This window comes from Protomyctophum bolini (genome assembly GCF_963924005.1).
Source record: "Protomyctophum bolini genome assembly, chromosome: 19".
Classification (NCBI taxonomy): Eukaryota; Metazoa; Chordata; class Actinopteri; order Myctophiformes; family Myctophidae; genus Protomyctophum; species Protomyctophum bolini.
Genome location: NC_137880.1, coordinates 18,619,259 through 18,641,261, shown reverse-complemented (window position 1 = coordinate 18,641,261; position 22,003 = coordinate 18,619,259). Strand labels below are relative to the sequence as shown.

Here is a 22,003-nt window from a genome sequence, read left to right as displayed (position 1 = left end):
GACACGTAAATTCTCCATTCATTGTCAATGGAGTCAGATCAAATTACATTATTGATTGCCACCAAGCTCTGCTTTTGAATACAAAACAGCATCTGCAATAGCCTCAAAAATCTTAAGTTAAGTTCACAACACAGGATAACACTTTATTACTCACTTGGCCAAAAAGGACATGGCAGCAGAGTTGGCAATGGTAGCTACTCTAGAGATGTGTGCAAGCTTTGGGCTGCTGTGTAAACTGCCAGCCTCACCATGACCCTCTGTATCACCATCTGTAGTCTGCAAGAAGAGAAAGTTTATTAAAGCTCTGGAACTAAATGCAGTACAACACCCTTGCCAAAAGGGTATATCACACAGGAGTAATTTAAAGAACATGAGATCAGTGTGTTTGTGATTCTCTGTATGGTATTTGGGTTGAGGGCACATTTTGTGTCCAATCTATACACACATGATTGGTCATGTTGCGACTCTAACTGGCTAAATTTGGAGAGTGAGGAATGGATTGTGATGACTCGATTGTCTGAGATGAAGACGTGACTCAGAGATGCAAAGGTCTTGGGAACATCAGTGCTTCTTACCTAACACAGGCACATAGGCAGCCAGAAAGGCGCGCGCACGCGCGCACACAAACAAACACACACACACACACACACACACACACACACACACACACACACACACACACACAAACACACACACACACACACACACACAGAAAGAGAGATGCTTTCAATCGGTGTTGAGTCCCCATTTTTTTTGTTTTTGTCTGTGAATGTGCAACAAGGATTGCGCATGAGTTTGACCTATTCTGCCTGTATCTACCGCTGCTCAAAATGAAGTCACCAATAAGGCTATAAGGCTCGCCGCGAGCCAAAGAGACAGCCAGAATCTTTGTCCCTAAGGGCCCCTCCCCTCCTGAGCTCCACGTCTCATCTGCCTCTTTTGTAGAGCAAGATAACGCTGTCAGCTCTGTTCGTCCTCCCGCCAAAGAAAACAGCCATCCATGAAAATGCCAATTAGTGCCATAGAAGAAACGTAAGGGGCCGTCTGTGAGGGAAATCGAGAGTGGGGGGGCAAAGAAGTTTAGGGAAAGTAGGGCCTGTCCGCCTGTCCATTCATCTGTGGACAGCTAATGTCCAGCACCGTTGGCTCGATCAACGTGAAACTGTACACACACACTCCCTGGGTGCCAGAGCAGAACCTCTGACCCAAATGTTTCCCATGGGCCTGTTATAGCGCCACCGGGAGGCCAGCTTTTGCAAAACACTTATTTTTCCTTTACTCCTTAATCCTATAAAGATTTTGTCCAAACATCACACAAATAGGTACACAATATCTGTGTCCCACGAACACAACATGCGATTGCTGTGAAACTTTGCAGTTTGCATGCACATTGCCAATAGGCCAAGGAAGAAATAACACCCTTCACATTGTCCTGTTATAGCGCCACCAGGAGGCAATTTTTTGCAAAATACTTTTTTAATATTTCTCCTACCAATTTTGTTCAAACATTACACAAATCAGTATACATTATCTCTATAGTCAAGTGATCAAGACGGATCCATCCGATTTTTCATATTCCATCTTGTTTGGCGAATTCTGTCCTTGCGGAGACCTGTGCTCTTTCTAGTTCTCTCTCTCTCTCGCTCACTCGCTCACTCAACCTCATGGGACTCATAGACTGCCCCCCTTTGTGTCCCCCTCTACCCCCATCCTCAACCATGCTCCTCTCCTCCCCCCACCCCTCTCTCTCTCTCCCCCTTCCTATCCTTCTCACTCTGTCATCACACTGCTCTCACCTTTCCATTTTTCAGTTGATGACTTGGTTGGAGTGGGGGGGTGTTATAGGGAGGGTGTTCTGAATTTGGATTCTGCTTTCCAGCACCATTAATGCATATTTCACAGGCTGTCCTGTTAAATATGTAGCCCCTTCCCCCCCCTATCGATCACAAATGCTTTTTGACTGGCTAGCTTTTATGACAGGGATAAATCATGACCCAATTCCCTTCCATTAGCGATAGCACTTTTAAACGACCATCCTAGGACGTAGGATCTAAATACGGTCTGACCGGGCCACTATGAATCATTGCCTCGCAGACACGTGTACCCGTAAAGACATACTTTACCCCGATAGCTCATTAAAACGGGGATGTACACTGGGAAAGGGGGTGTTGTTATGTGTGATCTAGTGCCAAGTGGAGGCTTTTAGCTCTACCTGATGATAGGCGTAGATGGGGTGGACACCATTATTGCTGGTCAATGACAGAGATTTAGATGCAGATGCGACCAGCTGCTGCTGCTCCTCCACCCAACGGCCCATATCAGGGTTGGGGAGCTTGGGTCCCCGTCTTCTGGGGGTCTGGGGTGTCCTCTGAGGAGTCCTAGGGCTTCTCGGGCTGTGAGGACTGCAGGTCTGACTGCGGGGTTGAGGGTTCACCAGTGTAGCCATCGTAGCAGTAGCCTCTCTCAGAGCATTCGTTTCATTTAATTTGTGCACCGTTCCAGCGGTGGTGTGGTTTGACCCAGAGGGAGTCTTGATGGGTGACTGACTGGACCACTTGGCATGCTCCCTCGTCAGTGCCACGTGGATGGCCTCCCGTTTCAGCTGGCTCTGATGGGCGCCACAGGAGCCACACGTCCCCTGGTCCCCGTCCCGCTCCCTGGGGTCCCCCGTAGACCGGCTGCTGTGGACCCTGAGGTTGTCGTTGAGAAACGTAGACACAGCACTCGAGTCCTATGGAATTTGACAGTAAGGGGTCATAAATTATGCACACTTTGCATTTACTAAATGGAAAACGGTCCTGGTAGCCAAGTGTTGGGAGTTAGAGTAGTCATGGGTAATCACTCATACATATAGCGCAAGTCTAAATATTGAGGCAATGTGGTGATAAAACAAAATATTATGGCCGTGTATCACCTTTGACAACCATGGATTGGATTAGAAAGACATTCTTGGAAAACACAATACCTCCCCACCTGCCTCTTTTGGGTTTCCTGGGTATATGCAAGCTCTATAATAGCATTGCTTTATGTTCATAGCTACACACATTCACACCCAGTGCTTCCCACCATACAGCCACATTCCCCTGAACATGGTGTATTTGGGCCACTGCAGCAGGAGCAGTCGAGGGAGGCAAGCTTAGCACTTTCACCACAGAAAGTAGCTGATCGACAGATTCGACAGGCTCATAATGTGTCGCATTCTCACTGTTTTTGCTGTGCAGGTGAAGAGGTAATACAGATAATGGCTATACAAGTATGTTACACAGGCCATATGGAAGATATCTCATCACCACATTTGCACAGAACTGATTGATTGTGGCAGTTCTGTGACTGTGCACAGAACTGATTATTCTGACCACCACTCTAGTCAGCCTCAACTCTTGACACTCCAAGGTGTGGAATGACCGCTTACCTTCTATCAGCACTGCAGAGTCACTGCAGATATTGTAGGCTACTTTTGTAAGTCCCACTTGATAAAGGCTAATCTATAATTAAACAAGAGTCGCACAACAATTCGCTTGAATTTGTAAATTGTATAATAGAATCATGCATGGTCCACCAACTTTGGAGTTTGAATAAATAGTTACACTTCTGAGCACAACAAAGAAGCTAATCTAATGCCTTGTGTCCTTTGAATAGCCTATAAACCACTATTTTATATTTCATCTCATCCCCAATCAACTAGTACACTACTCACTCACTCACTCACTCACTCACTCACTCAAACAATTAACCACTTATCTGATTTATACTTCATCGTACATCAATCCCTCCATCTTCTCCACACCGCCATCCCTTATTCTCTTCAAACCCTTTTCTATATATTTTCCATTTTCTCTCCATCCATGCATCCCTCGATTCTCACCTGTCCCTGTTCATGCATGCATCCAATTCATACCTCCCATTTCTATCCATCCCTCCATCTATCCAGATCCATCTCTTCGTTCCCTCCCCTCCTTCCAAGTTCCATCATCCTTAAATCCATTTTGCAAGCGGTCTATGCCGGTGTGCTCAATCATCCACGTTCCCCCTAGAGGGAGCACTTTCTCAGTCCTGTATGTAAACCTATGCCGGCTGTCACTGACCATAATCCCTTATCCCCCTCTAAAAATATTATATTTGGAGGACATTCTCCAGTGAGTGAACAAAAACATACTCATGTGGCATTTGTTTCATCGCCCACTTTACCCTCTTACATCCACTACATTATGACAAAACATAAATCCCCCAAAAATAAGTTAGGTATCTTGCCTTCCAGTTCAAGGAATTAAAATAGAAAAAATAAGAAATAAAATAAATCATGTTACATTTTAATGGATAATGTGTCCATTTGAATATGTGAATGACAAAACAATTTAACATGCAGCAGATCTTTTATTTTTATTTTTATATTAAATAAAATTACACATTTCAGGCAATGTAGTCTAACCTATATATATATATTTTTTATAAAACGAATAAAATGTGCCGGACCTAGGCTCATCTTAATCCTGTAAATTCATAGATGTGATTACAGAGCTACTGCATGCTTTTGAGAAACAATGGCCAGATCAATACCAGCAAGTAGCAAGCAGGGCTTATCAGATTTCTGGCAAATGGGTATAGCCCACATCTGTGGTTATAAGATACAGTATATACCCTCTTCTCAGTTCTCATGGCATATACTGTGTTAGTGGCTTGAGGTCACTCTCTAAAAAACATTTTTATATGTAGTCTGGCTATATCCCCCTCAATGGGACAAAATTAAATATTGTCTCTCTCTCTCTCTCTGGCCCTGGAGAGGACAGACACACTAGGGATGCCTTAATGAAATATTCATGCCCATTTGAAACCACTCACACAGGAATGGCAGTGGTTTACTTCGCTGATTTGATGGATGATTCTGTGACAGATGAAGGATGCTGGGAAATATAGAGCCTATAGAGGCCCCCCTTCACGTGAGCATCAAAATACACATTTAAACATCCATATCCTATACAATATTTGGTTTGAAATTGAAGGCCTCCTGTATTCAAAACGTTTTGGAAATTACCATTGTGTTATTATTCACCCCACCACCCTTTGGCGAACAAATAGGTCAATGTTTGTTTTTTTTGGTTTTTTAAGTTGAGCTATGAGTTTTTCCTCTTTCCTTTTTGCCTAAATGAGCAGCAACCTATTTTGCTGCAACGTTTTCTTTTTGCGCTGTCATGTCAATACTTGAGCCAGCACATTAGCAAGCCAATCCTTACCTTAGAGGAGGAGAAGTGATGGTGAATGGCCAGGCTGAGTGCTTGCTTCTTCAGCGCAACCAGAGTCGCAGAGCACCTCTCACAGCACGGAACTTTTCTGTCAGAGTCAGACCACCAAACCCCTTTACTCTCCGACATGTCGGGTCCACACGTGACAGGTGCGATGTCCATATTACTGAGCTGGTCATTCACAGATTCAGCCCATTGGACCTTGGGAATCTTAGAAGATGGGACACTATTTATCCGGCACAGGGTCCGGTGTGAGTCGCCGTTGGACCCGGCACCATCAGGAGAGGGGCGCTCTGAGGGACCTTCCTCGAAACAAAGCCCGGTGGGTTTGCAATAATGTGGCACTACTGCGCTCTGAGGAATATGCAAACGATATTCTATAAAGAAGGAAGCCAGTGGTATAGGACAGTGGGAAATAAGAAATCAACTGACGTGAACAACTGTTAAACCACACCCAAATGTTAATTATTTCTAATAAATCAACAATGTTTTTATAATCCATGCGCTTAACCTTATTGTTGAGCTAATAATAAAATGTAAATGTGTGACTTACCCAATATTTTTCTCTCTCGGTGGTAGAATATTTGTCCCTGTTCCGAGTTAGAGAATCCATGGTAGTGTATCTGTTTGATGTAGGGAATCCAATAACTAAGGTCTGCTTTTATTAAATTTAGTTAAAGTCTGCCTCGCCTAAAGCACATAATCCACTACCCACAGGTAGTAACAGACAGACAACGAGAAGTGTGTCACTGTCACCGAGACCAGCCGTGGTCAGAATGAGCGCGCGTAATGGTAGTGGCGGGGCACATTGGAAAGGAGGGAGGGAGGGAACGCCATGGGGAGCGCTCAAGTCTAGGCTACTTCAGTGATTGAATTAAACTGTGCATATCATTTATCCACAGGGTGGCAGTAAACTGCGATTAATAGCTAAAGTAGAAATAATAAGGGCGGTTTCTTTCGCATTTTCTTCTAATATTATTTATGGGTCCCAAATGTAGGTGGGTAGGCTATTTAATTGAATTTGAATTGTTTATTAGGCAAACTAATTGTGAATGAATTTTGTAAAATAGATTTTAGGGAGACGCAGACCTACCGATAACTCTATGAGACCTAAATGCTACAGTTAGTATACTCGATCGGACGTGGAGATTTTGGTTGCATGCATGGTCTGGCCAGCCATTAGAAACTTCTGCTTACTATTATATAGGCTAAAAAACACAACATAAATGCATGGGACCAAATATTTGTTATGTTTAGGCTACACTAAAGTACACTACGGCTAAGGGTCCAATTAACCTTATATTAATAAATTGGACAAATTGGTAGATGATTGGTACTGGTAGATTCCTGTTTTGTTTAATAAACAGAGTGATTTACGTAGAGAATGGTGTTATGTTATGTTTGTTCAATCTGTTTGAGAATTAAAAACAATATAGGGCATGCCATGATGATATAAAGTATTGTGGTAATCAGATAAGATATAAGAGCGCGTGGCATTCCAAACGTCCCTGCGCTAGCCTCCGAATCATTACGGTAAGCAGTAAGCACCCTCTTGTTCCTCTTGGTTCCTCCTCCCCTCCTCGGTTCATGCATGCAAGGAAAGGGGCCGGCCGGCTCAGCACAGTTTGAAATTCAAATTACATCCGCGATCCGCCCACGGCCCACACAAGCCGCCACTGTATTTATTTGTTGTCTTATTTGTGGCATTTACAATATATATTCAATTTATAAAAAATAAAATAAAACATTCTATATCATGTCAGTTCAGTTCCATCAACATGAAGAAGCGGAAAGTGAATAAAGAATCCCCAGAAGCGCCAGTTAGTCCCTGCGCTAGCCTCCGAATCATTACGGTAACTAAGCACCGCCTTGTTCCTCCTCCCCCACACGGTTCATGCGGCTCGCTCTCCTTCTGCCGGTAGAAAAGGGTTCAGCGACGACAGTCGACGGTGACATTTGGCGCAGTTTGAATTACATCCGCTCACAGCCTCACACCAGCCGCCGTCGTATTTATTTATTGTCTTATTTGTGGCTCAATCTTTTTTAAATTACAATATATATATCCCTACTTATTGCGCGCAACAACAAGAAAACATTCGACATCATGAGTTCCATCAACGTGAAGAAGCTGAAAGTGAACGAGCTAAAGGACGAGCTGAAGAAGCGCCAGTTGTCCGACAAGGGGCTGAAGGCCGATCTCATGGACCGCCTGCAGGCCGCGCTGGACCAGGAGGCCCTGGCCGGGGACTCTCCTGTAGACCAGGCCGCAGGGGACGAGGGGGACGCCGCCGACCACGAGGGCATGATGGCGGAGGAAGAGGACGACGACGGGGAAGAAGACGAAGGCCCGATTGAAGAGAGCATGGAGGCCAACGAGGAGGAGGACGAGTCTGAGCCGGTGGAGGAGGCAGAAGGGGAGAATGGAGGCGGCGTTGATGCTGGCGGCGCGGCGCAGCAGCAGGACGCGGAGATGGGCGAGGGAGAGGAGGAGGACGACGATGATGAGGAGGAGATGGATCCCATACTGAAGGAGGACGAAGACGACATGGAGAAAATTGACGGTGACGGTGAGGACCAGGCTGCAGAGGAGGGTGAGTCGACAAAGCTGGCTGTGCTGCGGGATGGGTTCGTGTCCCGGTTTCGGGTGTGTTTTTTGGCCGCTGCTAGGAGGAGGCGGCCGGGTGGGGAATGATGGAAGTCATTTCTTTACAATGGAGCAGCGTCCATGTTTGAGCCAGCTAGTGTGACCTCCTAGATAGGCTAGCTAATGCTAATCCGCGCAAGGGGTGTCGCTGGCCATTAAAAATCAGATATACAAGTCAACAACGCGTCGCGCTGAGCCGTATTGTTGGTTTGTAGATCTGTTCCTTTTGGGGCGCGAGCGACACGGAGTTGTATAGGCCTTAATGTCTACATTATGCTCCTCCGCATGACCGTGTGGCTCGACCAAAAACTAGTTTTTTTCCTTACTTATAATTAATTTCAAATGCGTTTTATTGAGCGAAGGAATCGCTCGTGCGGATGAATTGGTGTATAGGCCCAACCATGGCGACGGGCATATAGAATAGTATTGATAGTTCGTTTCGTTTGCCCTAATGTGTAATCTATATAGTTAACTATTAAATAATGGCATCCAGGTAACAACTAGCACAGCTCTTTTATTTGTTGTTTTTAGCTTGCTTGTTTGCTTGCTAGCTAACGCCAAAAGGGTTTGGTTTTAGCTGGCAAGCTACATTTCCTTTGTGTCTGCGGTGCAGAGTTAGCTAGAGTCGGCTAGCCGCTAGCTAGGCGGCTAGCCTCTAGCTAGCAAGCTAGGCGGCTAGCCGCTAGCTATACTCCGCTACATCTAGATAGAAGATGTTGATATGACGAGTCGAGGGAGATGCTGATGTTTGTCTTGGTAGTCCGTTCCTGGTCTGTATGTAGCCAAAGTTCAGATTGTTTTACCAAAGTAAAGGCAGATTGCAGAATAATGATTGTGGGGAAAACATGGGTATCCGTCGTTAGCTAATGTCGGTCACAGTCAAACTGGGGTTGGTTGGGGGGAAGGGTCAAATTAGGTCAGCGTTTCCATCTTCCTTGCATGATGCATTTGTCCAAAGGAAAATATTTATTTTCCCCTAGAAAACAACCCACATCTCAAGTCTCATTGAAAGTTCTCTATTTAACTGTTAAATTGTAACACCCTAGTGTTTATTTCAGGGTTGTTCCCTGTCTTTATTTTGCAGTGATTGTTTCCCCATCCCAGTAAACACTGTTGTCATATTATTCAGCTGGACCAGCTTACATTGTAACTACTACCCTGGTCATTAAAATTGTTATGGACTTTGAATGTCTTATTATCCATTGTAACTATGAGGTGTTACCTCTTAAGTGATATAATAAAAACAGTCATACTAATGGTCGACGCATTGTAACTAATGGAACGGGCTTTGTGGGACAGACTCCCACTGCCAGTCCGACCTCTCTTTCTCTCTCTCCAAAAAAGGAGCGCCTCAATCTATATCTTTGTTTTATTTCCAAAGGGGATGCGGACAAAGGCACGAATGCTGAGCAGAAGAATAAGAAGGGTGTTAAGAGGCGCCGGGAAGAACATGGAAGGGGCTACTTTGAATTTATTGAAGAGAACAAATACAGCTGGTAAGGATGGGACAGAGCAAGAAAATGGCCTTCAGTATCCCTGAAGCGTCATCATAGCTTTGTTGCAACTGTATTGGCTTTAAGTGCCAATGCAACTTAACTAGTTAAAAAAACAGACCCTCATTTTCAAGAATAACCATACCATTTATTTTTTTGATTTATTTCTACACCTGTTTCTGAGGGTCATCCCTAACTTCTTTAAAGAACCTTACCATTTTTACCTCTTTGCAGTGCCCACTCACTCTGTGTCTGTAACGGACTGCATTCTGTAAAAGAAGCCTATTTAATTTAGTACATTCTTCTTACATCTGTTCTTCATGCCACCTATTGTTTTGGAAAGCCATTGTGTGCTCCAGGTGTGACCAAGGCTGCTCAAAGTGAGCCCAGAAGGAAAGTAGCAGATGTGAACTTTGGAGGGAGGGGGGAGGTGGAAGCACAGAGGAGGGGAGGAAAGATCCACTGCAGCCAGAGTAGCACACACGTGTCTAGCAAAATATCACAAGTGTTCTGGAGCGTCCCAGGAAGAACTCGCTGTCGACCGTGCATTGTTTGACCTCGCACTGTAGTTAGTTTATTTTTATTTGTTTGTACTAGTTGTATGATGTCAATGCTGTTTCTGTCTCATGTATCATGATGTGTGCATTTTTTTAAATGTATAAACGTGTTTAGGTTCCTTTCTCTGCACAGGTGACGTGTGTGTGTGTGTGTGTGTATAGCTAGCGAGTTGGTCAATGTTTTGTCTGTTTGCTCTTGACTCAGTGTGGGGAGGGATCCGTAGGAAGAAGACACTTTCTACTACAACCCCAGAGGTCGATTTCGGGGGGGGGGGGGGGGGTCACCACAGTAAATTAGTTATTTTGTCCGGTTTTACTTTTTCCCCCACATTATTCCATTTTGCTATTTTCTTTCACAAATTCGTTACACCACTGTTACTGCTGTGTTTTAACATTAGGCTAGATTTGTTTCCTTTGTAGTCATAGGCTTTCAAACTTTTCAGTGGGGCCATATGCTCCTTCTCAGTATGCCAGAACATGGCCCCTCTTGCAGGTCGTCATAAATCTCCCTGCTGTAGCTCAGGGCTGTCTGAGGACACATGACCAAGCACTCAGACGGTTTAGTCTGCAACACATGATGGAAAGGATTCTGACACCTTCCATAGTCTATCACAGACTGTATTTCATCATCTATCCATCTGTATTATTATAGTCTAACATTAATGTCTTTACATGGTTTTCACCTATAGTAAGTAAATTATCTCTTCACAGAATTGTCATTACATATTTGACCACTGCAGAGTTGATAAGTGACTGCAGCTGCAGCATCCAATTTGAGCTCAACATGGTTTACTCTATTGCATAGGAATCCCTTTAAGCATTAAACTGGCTGGTTGTGCTTCTGTTTCATGGGGCCTTTGAAATTGTTCATGACATTTCAGTGAGAATTCAACACATAAAGATCTAAATCACTCCTAGTACTACGTAAGACTGACTGACTCAGCAGGAGTCTGATTCCCATAACACTGATCAGAAACTTTTTTTCAGTCACCAATGTGTGGCCTCCTACCCTGTAGGGTGGTGTAGGTTTTCTCCATGTCTCTCTTTGAGTTTTAGATTTCGCTGGATAATGCAAGGTAAGTGCTGTCTGCCAGTGTTTACTATACAAATAATACTTGGAGACTCTTGCCTGTTTTTTTTCTTTTCATTTTTTTCCTTTTTCCTACAGTATTTCCCCACCCCCTTTTTCTTTCAGTCATCGTTTTCCGCAGGTGGTACCAAGTCATCTACACGGGCTCCGTGCTAGTGCCATAACTCTCTGACCACCCAATTGTCTGACTGGTTTTGATCTATTGTTTTCAGGGCATCCTTCAAGTCCCCTGTACCGCCACTTGAGGAAGAGGATGAGGAATTTGACGACACAAAAGTCTGCCTGGATACCTGTGAGTCCTTTGAATATAACTATAGCCATGTAAATGTAATTACAATATTTTATTTAATGAAGTTGGAAGTTTAAAAAAACAAATCCGGATTTGATTATCTTAAGTGGTTTCTTGGTGAGATCTGAATTCGGATTAAGTGTTATTTAATTGATAACGCAGGCAATGAGTTGAGTATGCATTTTGCCTGCCTAAGTTTAAAGATGAACACCGTTTATACTTCATGAAATAACTAAGAAACTATGTCTATTTGTCTTTATGTATCTGAAAAGCTATGGAAGGAAAGCTGTTCCTTCCATAAGTTATCCTAATAACTGGCTGATAAGAAAGTGGCTTACATACCGTTACAGCATTTTTACAATACTGTATTCATTTGATTTAGTACAGTTACAACAATTATTATATTTAGGCTCTTGATTAGAATTGTAAAAATAAGCATTCTGCCCAGCCCTCGTTTAGTCTCTCTGTATTTATTCTCGCTCTCTAAAAGATACATGTGGAATGCCCGTATAATTTGTGTGTGTGTGTGCACTAGACAACTGCGACCTGCACTTCAAGGTGTCACGAGACCGCTACAGCGCTTCGTCTCTTACCATGGAGAGCTTTGCGTACCTCTGGTCTGGAGGCAAGGCCTCATATGGGGTGACCCAGGGAAAGGTCTGCTTCGAGATGAAGGTACAGCCTCACTATTCATATGCAGTGGACATGGTTTAACACCAGACATCTTAACATGCAATTTATTATATCTTAATTTAATCACAGCTGAAGCCAATTAAATAGGCGTTTCATTTATTTCTGTCTTCCAACATGGAGTTAACTGCAGAGTTGTCCATACTGAAACAAAGTAACTAATGAAATGTGTCCAAAATGTGTTATTATAGTAAACTGCATTTAACCATCAAAATTGTCTTGCTGTAAAAAAGTTCTATAATACATTATTTACAGTGTCAGCATTATTTATTTCTTCAAATTGAATTTTTTCGTGAAAGTATAGTTTGCATAAAATAGGATAAATCACTTTTCACTACCTTGATATTTAATTTTTGCTGATGCCTAGATCTTATTAAGTTGCAATTGAGGCTTACTGTTTTCATAGCCCTTATTTAAACTCATGACATAATGAGATGAAATTACCACTGTGCCTGTTGTATGACATTCTCACTGGCAGTGACTGTGATGATCCAGCAGAATTGACTGTGCCTGTTTTAACACCGATATCAACAGATTACAGAAAAGATCCCAATCAAGCACATCTCCCATAAGAACATGGAGATCCATGATGTCCAGGTGGGCTGGTCCCTGGCCACTGGCAGCCTGCTCCTCGGTCAGTATCCCATGTCCTCTATTGTTGGCGTCACCATAGAACCAGTGTTTTTGTTGCAGATTTTTTCAGAATAAAGGCGCTAGAGTGCCAAGCAGATGAGGCTTGTTCAGTTCCCCTCAAAACCGGGAGGTGAAATGTTCCATTACTACCTCTGGCTAATAAGTCTGATCACGCTTTAGAAGTGTTAATATTCTAAATGAGAAGTCAAATTAGGACTGAACATCAAAACCACGGACAGTGCTGTAGATTCAGAGTTAATGGCAAGAATTGTGGGCCCATAAACCGACTTACAGAAGGAAAAGTCATGGTCACGTGACTATGCTGCACCATGACGCTCGGTGGCAAATCCTACACCGGAAGTGTGATGAAATGCATGGCAGTGGATGGAGCCTGCTGGACCAGCTCATGAACAAACATTTATGAAACATTGAGACCTTTGTCATATAATCTGTTAAAGAATATAAAAGAAGACCTATCGCATGTTCTCCAATAACTTCCTTTTCGATGTGCATCATTTTATTGAGGCATCTAAAGTGTGGCAGGTATCGTTTCTGTCTGAGGTATCGTGAGTTTTGGTTGCCAAACAGTCTCTCGATCCTTTTCGATGTGCAAAGTACATCATTTTATTGAGGCATCTAAAGTGTGGTAGGTATCGTTTCTGTCTGAGGTATCTGAGGTATTTGGTTGCCAACAGTCTCGATACTTGGCATGTTCAGAAACTAGTTTGTGCTCTTTAGATACCTTTTACGGTGTACACATCGAAAAGCAACACAACAATGTGTTGTCGGCTTTCATATTCCTGAACCGAAAGGTCTCAATGTTTCATAAATATTTGCTCATGAGCTGGTCCAGGTGACTCCATCCACTGACATGTCTTTAGCATAAGTGTTACTTTGGTACCATGTAGTAATGGAAACCCTTGTAGCAACAAGACCTGACAGTGCCCTAAAGATTTAATTAATCTCAGTTTTGTCAAATATACCTTATCAATAAGATAATTGAAGTGTTGCAGAAAGCAAGATCTTTAAGTCTCAAAAGCTGACTTCTGCATTGGTAGTGCCTTTAAATAAAAACTGAATTTTGGTCTACTACCCACGTCACCTATTGCCCCAATCATACATATGCAGTCAGCTTCTTTTATAAACACAGTCGGCAGCCAAAGTTTTACAATGATGGAATACCAAGGTTCAGACATTATATACACGCAGCTGTCGGTGTCATGTATGCACTTTAAGCTGCACTGCATGCTTTAAAATAATCAAACCACAACGTAAAATGCTGGAGGAACTGAAACGGTAGTAAACAAGGTTTATTTGAAGACTTTATCTTGGAGTGGTTACGCCTTAAAGTTTGCCCTAAAATGACTCTGGAAGGCCACCTGGTGGTTGGTAGACAACATGACATGACTGCAATTAATAACACTGTTACTAGTAGTCTTCTCATCCATCACGATCACTGTTCAAACACCACCTTACCCTCCTGGTGAAACTTTGCTAAATCTATATAAATACACACTTTAAAATAAAATGCATGTGGTTTAATAAAATATAATTTGTGCTTAACCTCCATAGGTGAAGAGGAGCACTCGTATGGCTACTTTGGGCAGGGCAAGAAAACGTCCAACTGTGTGACAGAGGACTATGGAGAGACCTACGATGAGAATGATGTAATCTGCTGCCTCATTGTAAGCGATGCCCTTCATTCCATTGGCTGTAAAGTGACAAGTGTGTGGATGCAGCTAAAATTCTATAAACTTAAATATATTTGCAAAAGACTTCAACCTTGCATTCAAAGGGGAATAGAATTGATTGTCTTTGGCTGGCAACAGTTTTTGTGTCAACATTGTCATCCCTTGTGAAATTTCTATTTAAATGTTGCTGTCAAAGTACTAATACATGACCAACCATGTTCACATGCCATCCCACAGGACTTTGAGGGCGACAATGTGGCGATGTCGTTCTCTAAGAACGGCGCAGAGCCTGCTGTGGCGTTTGAAATCCCCAAGGACTCCCTGGCTGACCAGGCCCTCTACCCCCACATCACCTGCCACAACTGTGCAGTGGAGTTCAACTTTGGCCAGATGGAGACGCCGTACTTCCCCCAGCCCGAGGGCTACACCTTCATGCAGCAGATTCCTGTTGACGAGAGGATCCGTGGACCCAAGGGACCTGAGACCAAGGCTGATTGCGAGGTAAACACAGAAAAGCTTGTTGTAGTAGGAATGACATGTGCCTTTTATATTCAGGATAAAAAACATTCACACTGAATACTATGTATATCTCGTTCCTGTCTTGTAGATGATAGTAATGGTGGGCCTGCCAGGCTCGGGGAAGACCACATGGGTGAAGAATCACATTCAGCAAAACCCTGGGAAATACTACATCCTTGGCAGCGACACCATTGTGGAGAAAATGATGGTATGCTTGTTCCATTTTTGTCTGTTATGGCCTGGATTGGCACATTCTCAATGAGTAATAACATTTTAATTTCGTTCAGAATAACAGCTTGAAATAACATTTTAATTTCTTTCAGATTAACAGCTTGAAACGCCGGTCAAAGGACACTGCAAAGCTAGCTGGCATCTCCCAGCGTGCACCACTTTTCCTGGGCAAGTTCATCGAGATCGCTGCTCGCAAGAAGAGAAACTACATCTTAGATCATGTAAGTCTCACTTCTGAATCTGTCCACCCTGATTTAGATTTTTTGGGGAAATGGGATTTTCTTTCATTTAGCTTAGAATTTTACACAATCTAATGTGTTAGACATTACAATTATTGATGGACCACATCATGGACTTATTATTCATAGTATTGTGACATGGAAATTGAGAGATCAACCAAAAGCTATGCCTATCAAAATCTATCTCAAAGGATAGATCTTCAAATGGTGGTGTATTCTCCATTTTCTGTGCCTTGATGGATTGTGAAATTTCTCCATTCCCCAGACCAACCTGTCAGCCCCAGGCCAGAAAAGGAAGATGTGTCTGTTTGCTGGCTTCCAGCGTAAGGCTGTGGTGATCTGTCCCTCGGATGAAGACTATAAGCAGAGGGCCCAGAAGAAGGCGGAAAGTGATGGCAAAGAGGTGCCTGAGCATGCTCTTCTTAAAATGAAAGGTAATGAATCAATGTCTCATTTAAACTATATTTAATGTCATATTTCGGGCATTCTGGTGGCACAGGGGTAATGTTCCTGTCCACTACTACAGAGATTAGGGTTTTGTTTGAATCGCATCTCTCTAATCTGTCACTTTATTAGTGTCTTCTACAAGTTGGTTAGGGCACCTATTCGGGGGGAGCTGAACTAGGAGAAATGGCTTGTTCCTCTGCATACATTATACCCTCCCAGGAAAACGGCTCACTGTGAAAAGAAGTGGACTGTCACTGGTGGTGTAGCACATAATTGACCATTTGCAGACCGCGGCCAACTTGTCATCAGAGTTTAGAAGCACTCGTTTTCCGTAAAGAAACGTCCTGCTCCCGTCCTGCACCCGTTTTGTGCAAATTCAACTTCCCTGGTACGCAGGGAAGTTGAGTGATCTCTAACGAGCACTTCCAAACTGCAACACAGAAAAATCGCCTTCAAGGAAAGAAAGTAACTCGTACAGTGTCTACAGTGGCTTTTTATGAAACAAACACTTTGCAGATAATTCAAGCTTTTCGTACAGCTGAAATGTTAGTGAGTTTGACGTTTAATACAATCAGATAGGACTTTTCTGTTTGGATTAATGGACTTTTCTGTTTGGATGAATGGGCTGTCTATGGGAATTGCACCTTGTTAGCACCCTGGCATTAATTTATATGGCAAGATTGCCGTGGTCTGCGTAAGGTCCATGGGACATGCACTCACCTGAACCCTCCCTAACCAACCAGTAGGGGTCAGCAGAGTCAAGTACAACTTGGAAATTAACTAAATTAAGAAACTGGAGAAGAGAAAAAACATTTCTTGTTTCTTTCTTTTTCCTCCAGGTTTCTTCTCTTTGCCCGATGTGGGAGACAGCTTCAGCGAGGTGACCTATGTGGAACTGCAGAAGGAGGAGGGTCTCAAGCTTCTGGAGCAGTATAAGGAGGAGAGCAAGTCTGCCCTTCCTGCTGAGAAGAGGCCCAACCAGGGGGGCATGCCCCCAAAGAGGGGTGGTGGCGGCCCGCGTGGAGGAGGTCGTGGCAACAAGGGCCCGTTCAACCGTGGTGGAGGACCAGGACCTAGGGGAGGTGTTCGCGGGGGCTTCCCCATCAGAGGCAACTTCAGAGGAGGTAGAGTTTTTCTTTCTTTTTCCAATTTATTTTTATTTCTCAATTATTTTACTGTTAAGCCCGACACACACTGGCTGCGTCCCCCGCGCGGCGCACACAGCCGCTTCCATTATTTTCAATGAACCTAACGCACACCGGCTCCGTCCGCCGCGCGGTGCCGCGCTGCCCGGCGCGCCGATAGAACACAGTTCTATTTTGCAGGCGGCGCCGCGCGGAAACGCGCCGCAGATGGTCGCAGCCGGTGTGTGGTGGGCTTCACTTGGCTTTCATCCTTGCAAATGTAAGGTTTAAAATTATTGGGGATTGTGCATAAGCAGTAGTATGGCATGCATTCTAGGCCCTCTATTCCAGCTTCTGACATGGGTGTTGAATGTAACCTGTGTTCACTGTTCCCTCTGGTCTGCTGCTGTCCACAGCTCCTGTTCCTCGTGGGGGCTTCAACCGTCCTCCCCGTGGCTTTCTGCCACCTCCAGCATTCAGAGGAGGCTTCCCTCCCAGCCGTGGTAGCTTCAACAGGGGCGGAAGCCTCATGCCCAGCCTGATAGGATCCCCGAGAGGTGGACCAATGAGGGGTAACATGGGCCCAAGAGGTGGAGCCAGGGGTGGATCCATGAACCGAGGTGGTCCAATGAGCAGGGGGAACATGAGCAGGGGTGGTGGCGGTGGTGGTGGCGGCAACATGAGCAGGGGAGGCGGCGGTAACAGAGGCAACTACAATCAGGTGAGTGTGGAAACCTGCCTCTTGGATCAGTGACCCACAACTTGGTTGTGAGGCGTGTTCTGACTGTAATGAGGGATAAAACTGAGAGATTTGGGTTGTGTAGTTACCTGGCCTGGCAGGCCAAACAAAGCTGATTCTGACAATATCAGACATCACAGTACTTGGAATTAGGATCTGAGGATAAGTCCAGGCTTTCTTCCTAATAAGTACTGTATACTGTACTGTTGACATGAAATTCTGATCTCAATGCAAAGCTATAGATTCAGATCTGTAGGTTGTGCATTATAATTTAGGATGTGCAGGACTGTTCCACATCAGTTGTGATTTTTTTTTCATTCATTCCATTTTGTAGTTCCAGCCTAGAGGAGGTGCTGGTGGTGGTAGCCGTGGCAACTTTGGCAACAAGAACAGCAACTATGGCAACAACAGGAATAGCAGCGGCGGCAATTACGGAAACAGGAACGGCAACTTTGGCATGGATAAGGCTCAAGCCTTCAACCAGAGCTGGCAGCAAGGGGTCAGTACTGTAATTTGTTACATAATACATTCCCTTCTGAAAATTTGAAACAATTGTTCAAATGGTACCAATGTTTACACTTTGCTCAAGTGTGTCATCGGATCACTATCCCATCTAACAGAAGTGTAATTGCAACAAAGCCACATTTATAGGCGGATGGAAATCATTGCTCAAACCTCCTGGTTAATGTTTACAAAATATATTTTATAAAAGGATCTACTGTATATGGGCGACCCGATGGCCAAGTTGTTAAGACGCCTACCACATTGACAGGAGTCTAGTGTAACTCATCATTGGTACAATTACTTGTAGATTTGTAGTGGTTAATCAATGTATTTTTTCCTATATATATATATATATATATATATAAAATGTTTAAGAAATATTTATCAATAGAATAATCTCTAAGAAGATAATCAAGAGTTGCAGCCCTAATCTAAACTTGGTTTGGTTTTTCCCTTGCAGTTCTGGAACCAGAAGCCATGGAGCCAGCAGTATCAGCCAGGGGGATACTACTGAGAGACTTTGTATTGTACACTGTAAAATCCTGAGGAATAATTTAACTCTGCAAGTGTACAGATATATTTGTACATTCTTCTACGAGTTAAATGAACACTGGATTTTACTGTGTAATTGGACTGGTGGCCCGCACTGAGACCCACCGCTCGCCACGGAACATCCCTCTCCACAGCCTGCTTTTTTCCTTTTTTTTTTTTTTTTGTATCATTTCTTGAACACTAGTCAACATCATCCAATTTGTTGGGGCAGTCTCACAATGTGATGCAATGCACTGCAAGTTTGTTGATCTGCTATTTTCGCCATGTGACTCCGGCATACAACCAAGTATAATTAGGGCCTATGTGGTTAAATAAAAAACTGACAACCAACTGACAATAATAGCTAAAGCAACATGGAACAACATTCCACATCAGAGAGGAGATGAAATGGATAGATGGTGTTTTTGAAGCTTTTATACATACAGTTTCTGTTTTGTGTATACAAAATGTGTTCATCTGCATAAAAGGTCCCCTTCCCTTTTTCTTTTTTTACATTTTACGGTCTCCACCACGTTTTAAAATGGAATGCTTTTAAAACAAATTTATTATAAATTGTTTGAAAATCAAGAACTGAAAACATTTTGCCAGTGTGGCAGGTGTAAGGAGAGTTGTTCAGGGTTGTATGTTTTATCAATTTGTTTTTTTTACATTACCTTGTAAATATTTTTGCTTTGTTGCTTAGTTTAATTTGTAAGAGGTTTAAAAGTGGTAATGATCGCAAGCAAAATGTTTTGGCTGCTTAACCAGCACTGCTGTTAGCTAAGTATTGTTAGATTGTACATGTAGTCATCAAACAGTTAAATGAAAAGGCAGAACAATTTTAAGCAAGTACTGGTTTTTGTCTTTTGTTCAAACATCTTATATGTAACCTAAATTCCCTAGACTTACAATAAACAAGTCGTTGGCATTTTTACATCTCCTAATGGCTTATGACTTTTGATTCAGTTCAAAGGTGCGTAAAGGACCTTTGATGGGCTATGGCCTGGTTTACTACTTAAAACATTAAGGACATCAGCCCCTCTGCCCATATTTCACACCTCATTAGTCAAGTACCAGCTACACATGTCCAGTTATTGATGTACCAATACAGGTACTTCAAGCTATTTGAATACATATCACATTGAGAGTATTTTAAAGCTTTTGAAGTTTTTAACAAAAGCCATGCTAGTACTGCGTTTATATCTTTTATTTTAAATTATGCTTAATTTATTGGGGCACTGGCCACACTTGTCAGGTGTTTGTTTAATATGTGGCTGCTTTCTGAATCTGGCTTGGAAGCTTTGTTACTTGAATGAGGTACTGGCAATTTACAATGCAAGAGGTGAGTCAAAGACTGTAATACGCCATTTAATCATGTTAGGGTTTTTGTGTTATTAAAATCTTTAAATGTTCATACTGTAGACTGGAGCTAGTTTAGCACACATTAGGCCCATGAGTTTATGGGTCTGGTTCTTTTCTTGGGTGAGTTCAAATCTGATATTTGGTTGGTTTTCTCACATGAATAAGAAAATCTGATCACTTAACTGAACACAACCGTGTGGATATTCAGACCCAATGAATTTATTGGGATGGGGGGATTAGATTTACCTACAGCTCCAGATGCCTCATACTGACTGAAAGAAGATGCCCATTGTCAAACTTGATACAATATAATTATTTCAAAGTACTCCCGATTATGTAATGGTGACACCATGGCCTCTGTAATAATGGCAGCTCATTTAACAGCACACATTGTCTAATGACATTTCCCTTGTAGAGGTTATTGCAGTAGCAGAGAATAGGTTGATGTCACGTACAACCAGAAGTTATGACCACGAGAGACAGTGAGGCAAGCAATGGTGCACTAAGTCATTTTGTTTTATTTGTAACCAGCCTGTGTTAACATTTCATTGAACATACTGTATATAGTTAACCACAAATTTCAGCCATGCATGAATGTTTCATTAACTGACTTCAGGTAATGCTGTGTTGTGTGTTAGTGTTCCCCAACGACTGGTATACGCCATGAGCTGTCTATATTTTAAGATTTTCAGGGGTGGGGTTATGCTCCTATTTTAATGTAATGGATACATCCATTTTACAGGTTTGCAGAGTAGAGATTGTTGTATGTCCTCATGAAAACCAAGTGTATTTTTTATTGATTTATGTTGCAGGACAAATATCAGGTGTTTTATTAAAACCAACTGCCCAAAATTCTTGAAACTTTTCAGACTTGTCTCTTTCTATAATGACAATGTTAAACCTTGCTTTTTTATTTTGTCTCAACTCTTATTAAAATAAGTAAAACTATACAGTAGCGTTGTTATTTCTTAGGTCTTTGACTACAGTTAATTGTGTTAAACATAACCACACTGCTTGAATAAAAATGAGAGTAATTAAAGAATGTTTTTGACATTCATGATTAGACAGTCCTTCTCAACCTGTGGGTCGGGACCATTACCGCATGATCCGCATCAAAAGTAATAAGTAAAGTAAAAGCAAAAAATGTTAAAATAGCTGATCTACAAGCTTGTAGATCTGCTACTTTCACAATATTTATCTGTGGAACAGTCAAACAAAATGTCATGCCACTACAATTCTAAGTGCTTGTCAGGGTCCCACTCAGGGATCATCAATATGTCCGTACACTGACAAATGTGTCTGTGGCAAGACTTGTCAGTATCCGTGGCAAATGTTTCTGTTTTACACCATTATAATGTTCTTATTTTGAATATCAGTCTCCAGGTTTTCTTCTGAATATGTTTGACACTGATTTACTACGACTATGTATGGCACAGTAGGAGTCCACTATACAGCTCTTTGTGTTTCTGGAAATATTATTGTCCGATCATTTGTATGTCCATAAAATGAGTTTTTTTTAGGGGCCCTAGTTCAAATATGATTGTTTTGTTGGGTCACAGCCTGAAGAATTTGAGCACCATTGCATTATGATACTGCTGAATGGCCTTTATTCACGTGCTTCCTGTTAATAGAATAACTCTAGTGGGAATCCACTTTCCTTCCAGACTTGAGTTAAGCTGTAGGAAGCCTGTTTACATCCATGAGTAGCACATTAGTGAATGACAAGCCCCCCTACAATGATAGCAAACAGGCCTTTTATTTTGATAGTGGCCCTGATTACCAATGTTTGGCCTAGTCTATCGTCTAAGCCTGATGTAAACAGAGAAAGACCTATTCTAGGACTGATGTGGATTGACCATTTCTCACAATGTTTCTCTGCATGTGGCCATGTAGCTTTATCCCACTGCAAATATACCAATACACACAAAAAGCTGTCTGTTAGGCACACAAGTCTGCCTAACAGACTTAAACATGACCACT

General features: G+C 42.7%; 2 protein-coding genes across 2 annotated transcripts in view; one reads left to right on the top strand and one right to left on the bottom strand.

The window, feature by feature from the left end:
• LOC308334597 (kinesin-like protein KIF26B) overlaps window positions 1–5,402 on the bottom strand; it is a gene marked incomplete at its 5' end in the record, with an annotated part of 31,918 nt that extends 26,516 nt beyond the window's left edge. Inside the window, 3 exons of the mRNA XM_080791400.1 lie at window positions 155–276; window positions 2,213–2,731; window positions 5,232–5,402. Coding sequence (XP_080647526.1) covers window positions 155–276; window positions 2,213–2,731; window positions 5,232–5,402 — 812 coding nt within the window. The remainder of the gene's footprint in view (window positions 1–154; window positions 277–2,212; window positions 2,732–5,231) is intronic.
• Window positions 5,403–7,167: 1,765 nt separating this feature from the next.
• On the top strand, window positions 7,168–20,971 carry hnrnpub (heterogeneous nuclear ribonucleoprotein Ub). Its single transcript, XM_080791627.1, has 14 exons — window positions 7,168–7,831; window positions 9,266–9,380; window positions 11,237–11,316; window positions 11,849–11,988; window positions 12,538–12,637; window positions 14,209–14,321; window positions 14,565–14,828; window positions 14,935–15,054; window positions 15,170–15,298; window positions 15,582–15,750; window positions 16,603–16,887; window positions 17,304–17,608; window positions 17,961–18,125; window positions 18,591–20,971. The coding sequence occupies exons 1-14, from the start codon at window positions 7,345–7,347 to the stop codon at window positions 18,642–18,644; spliced, it is 2,526 nt and encodes an 841-aa protein (XP_080647753.1). The 5' UTR covers window positions 7,168–7,344; the 3' UTR covers window positions 18,645–20,971.
• The last annotated feature ends 1,032 nt before the right edge of the window (window positions 20,972–22,003 follow it).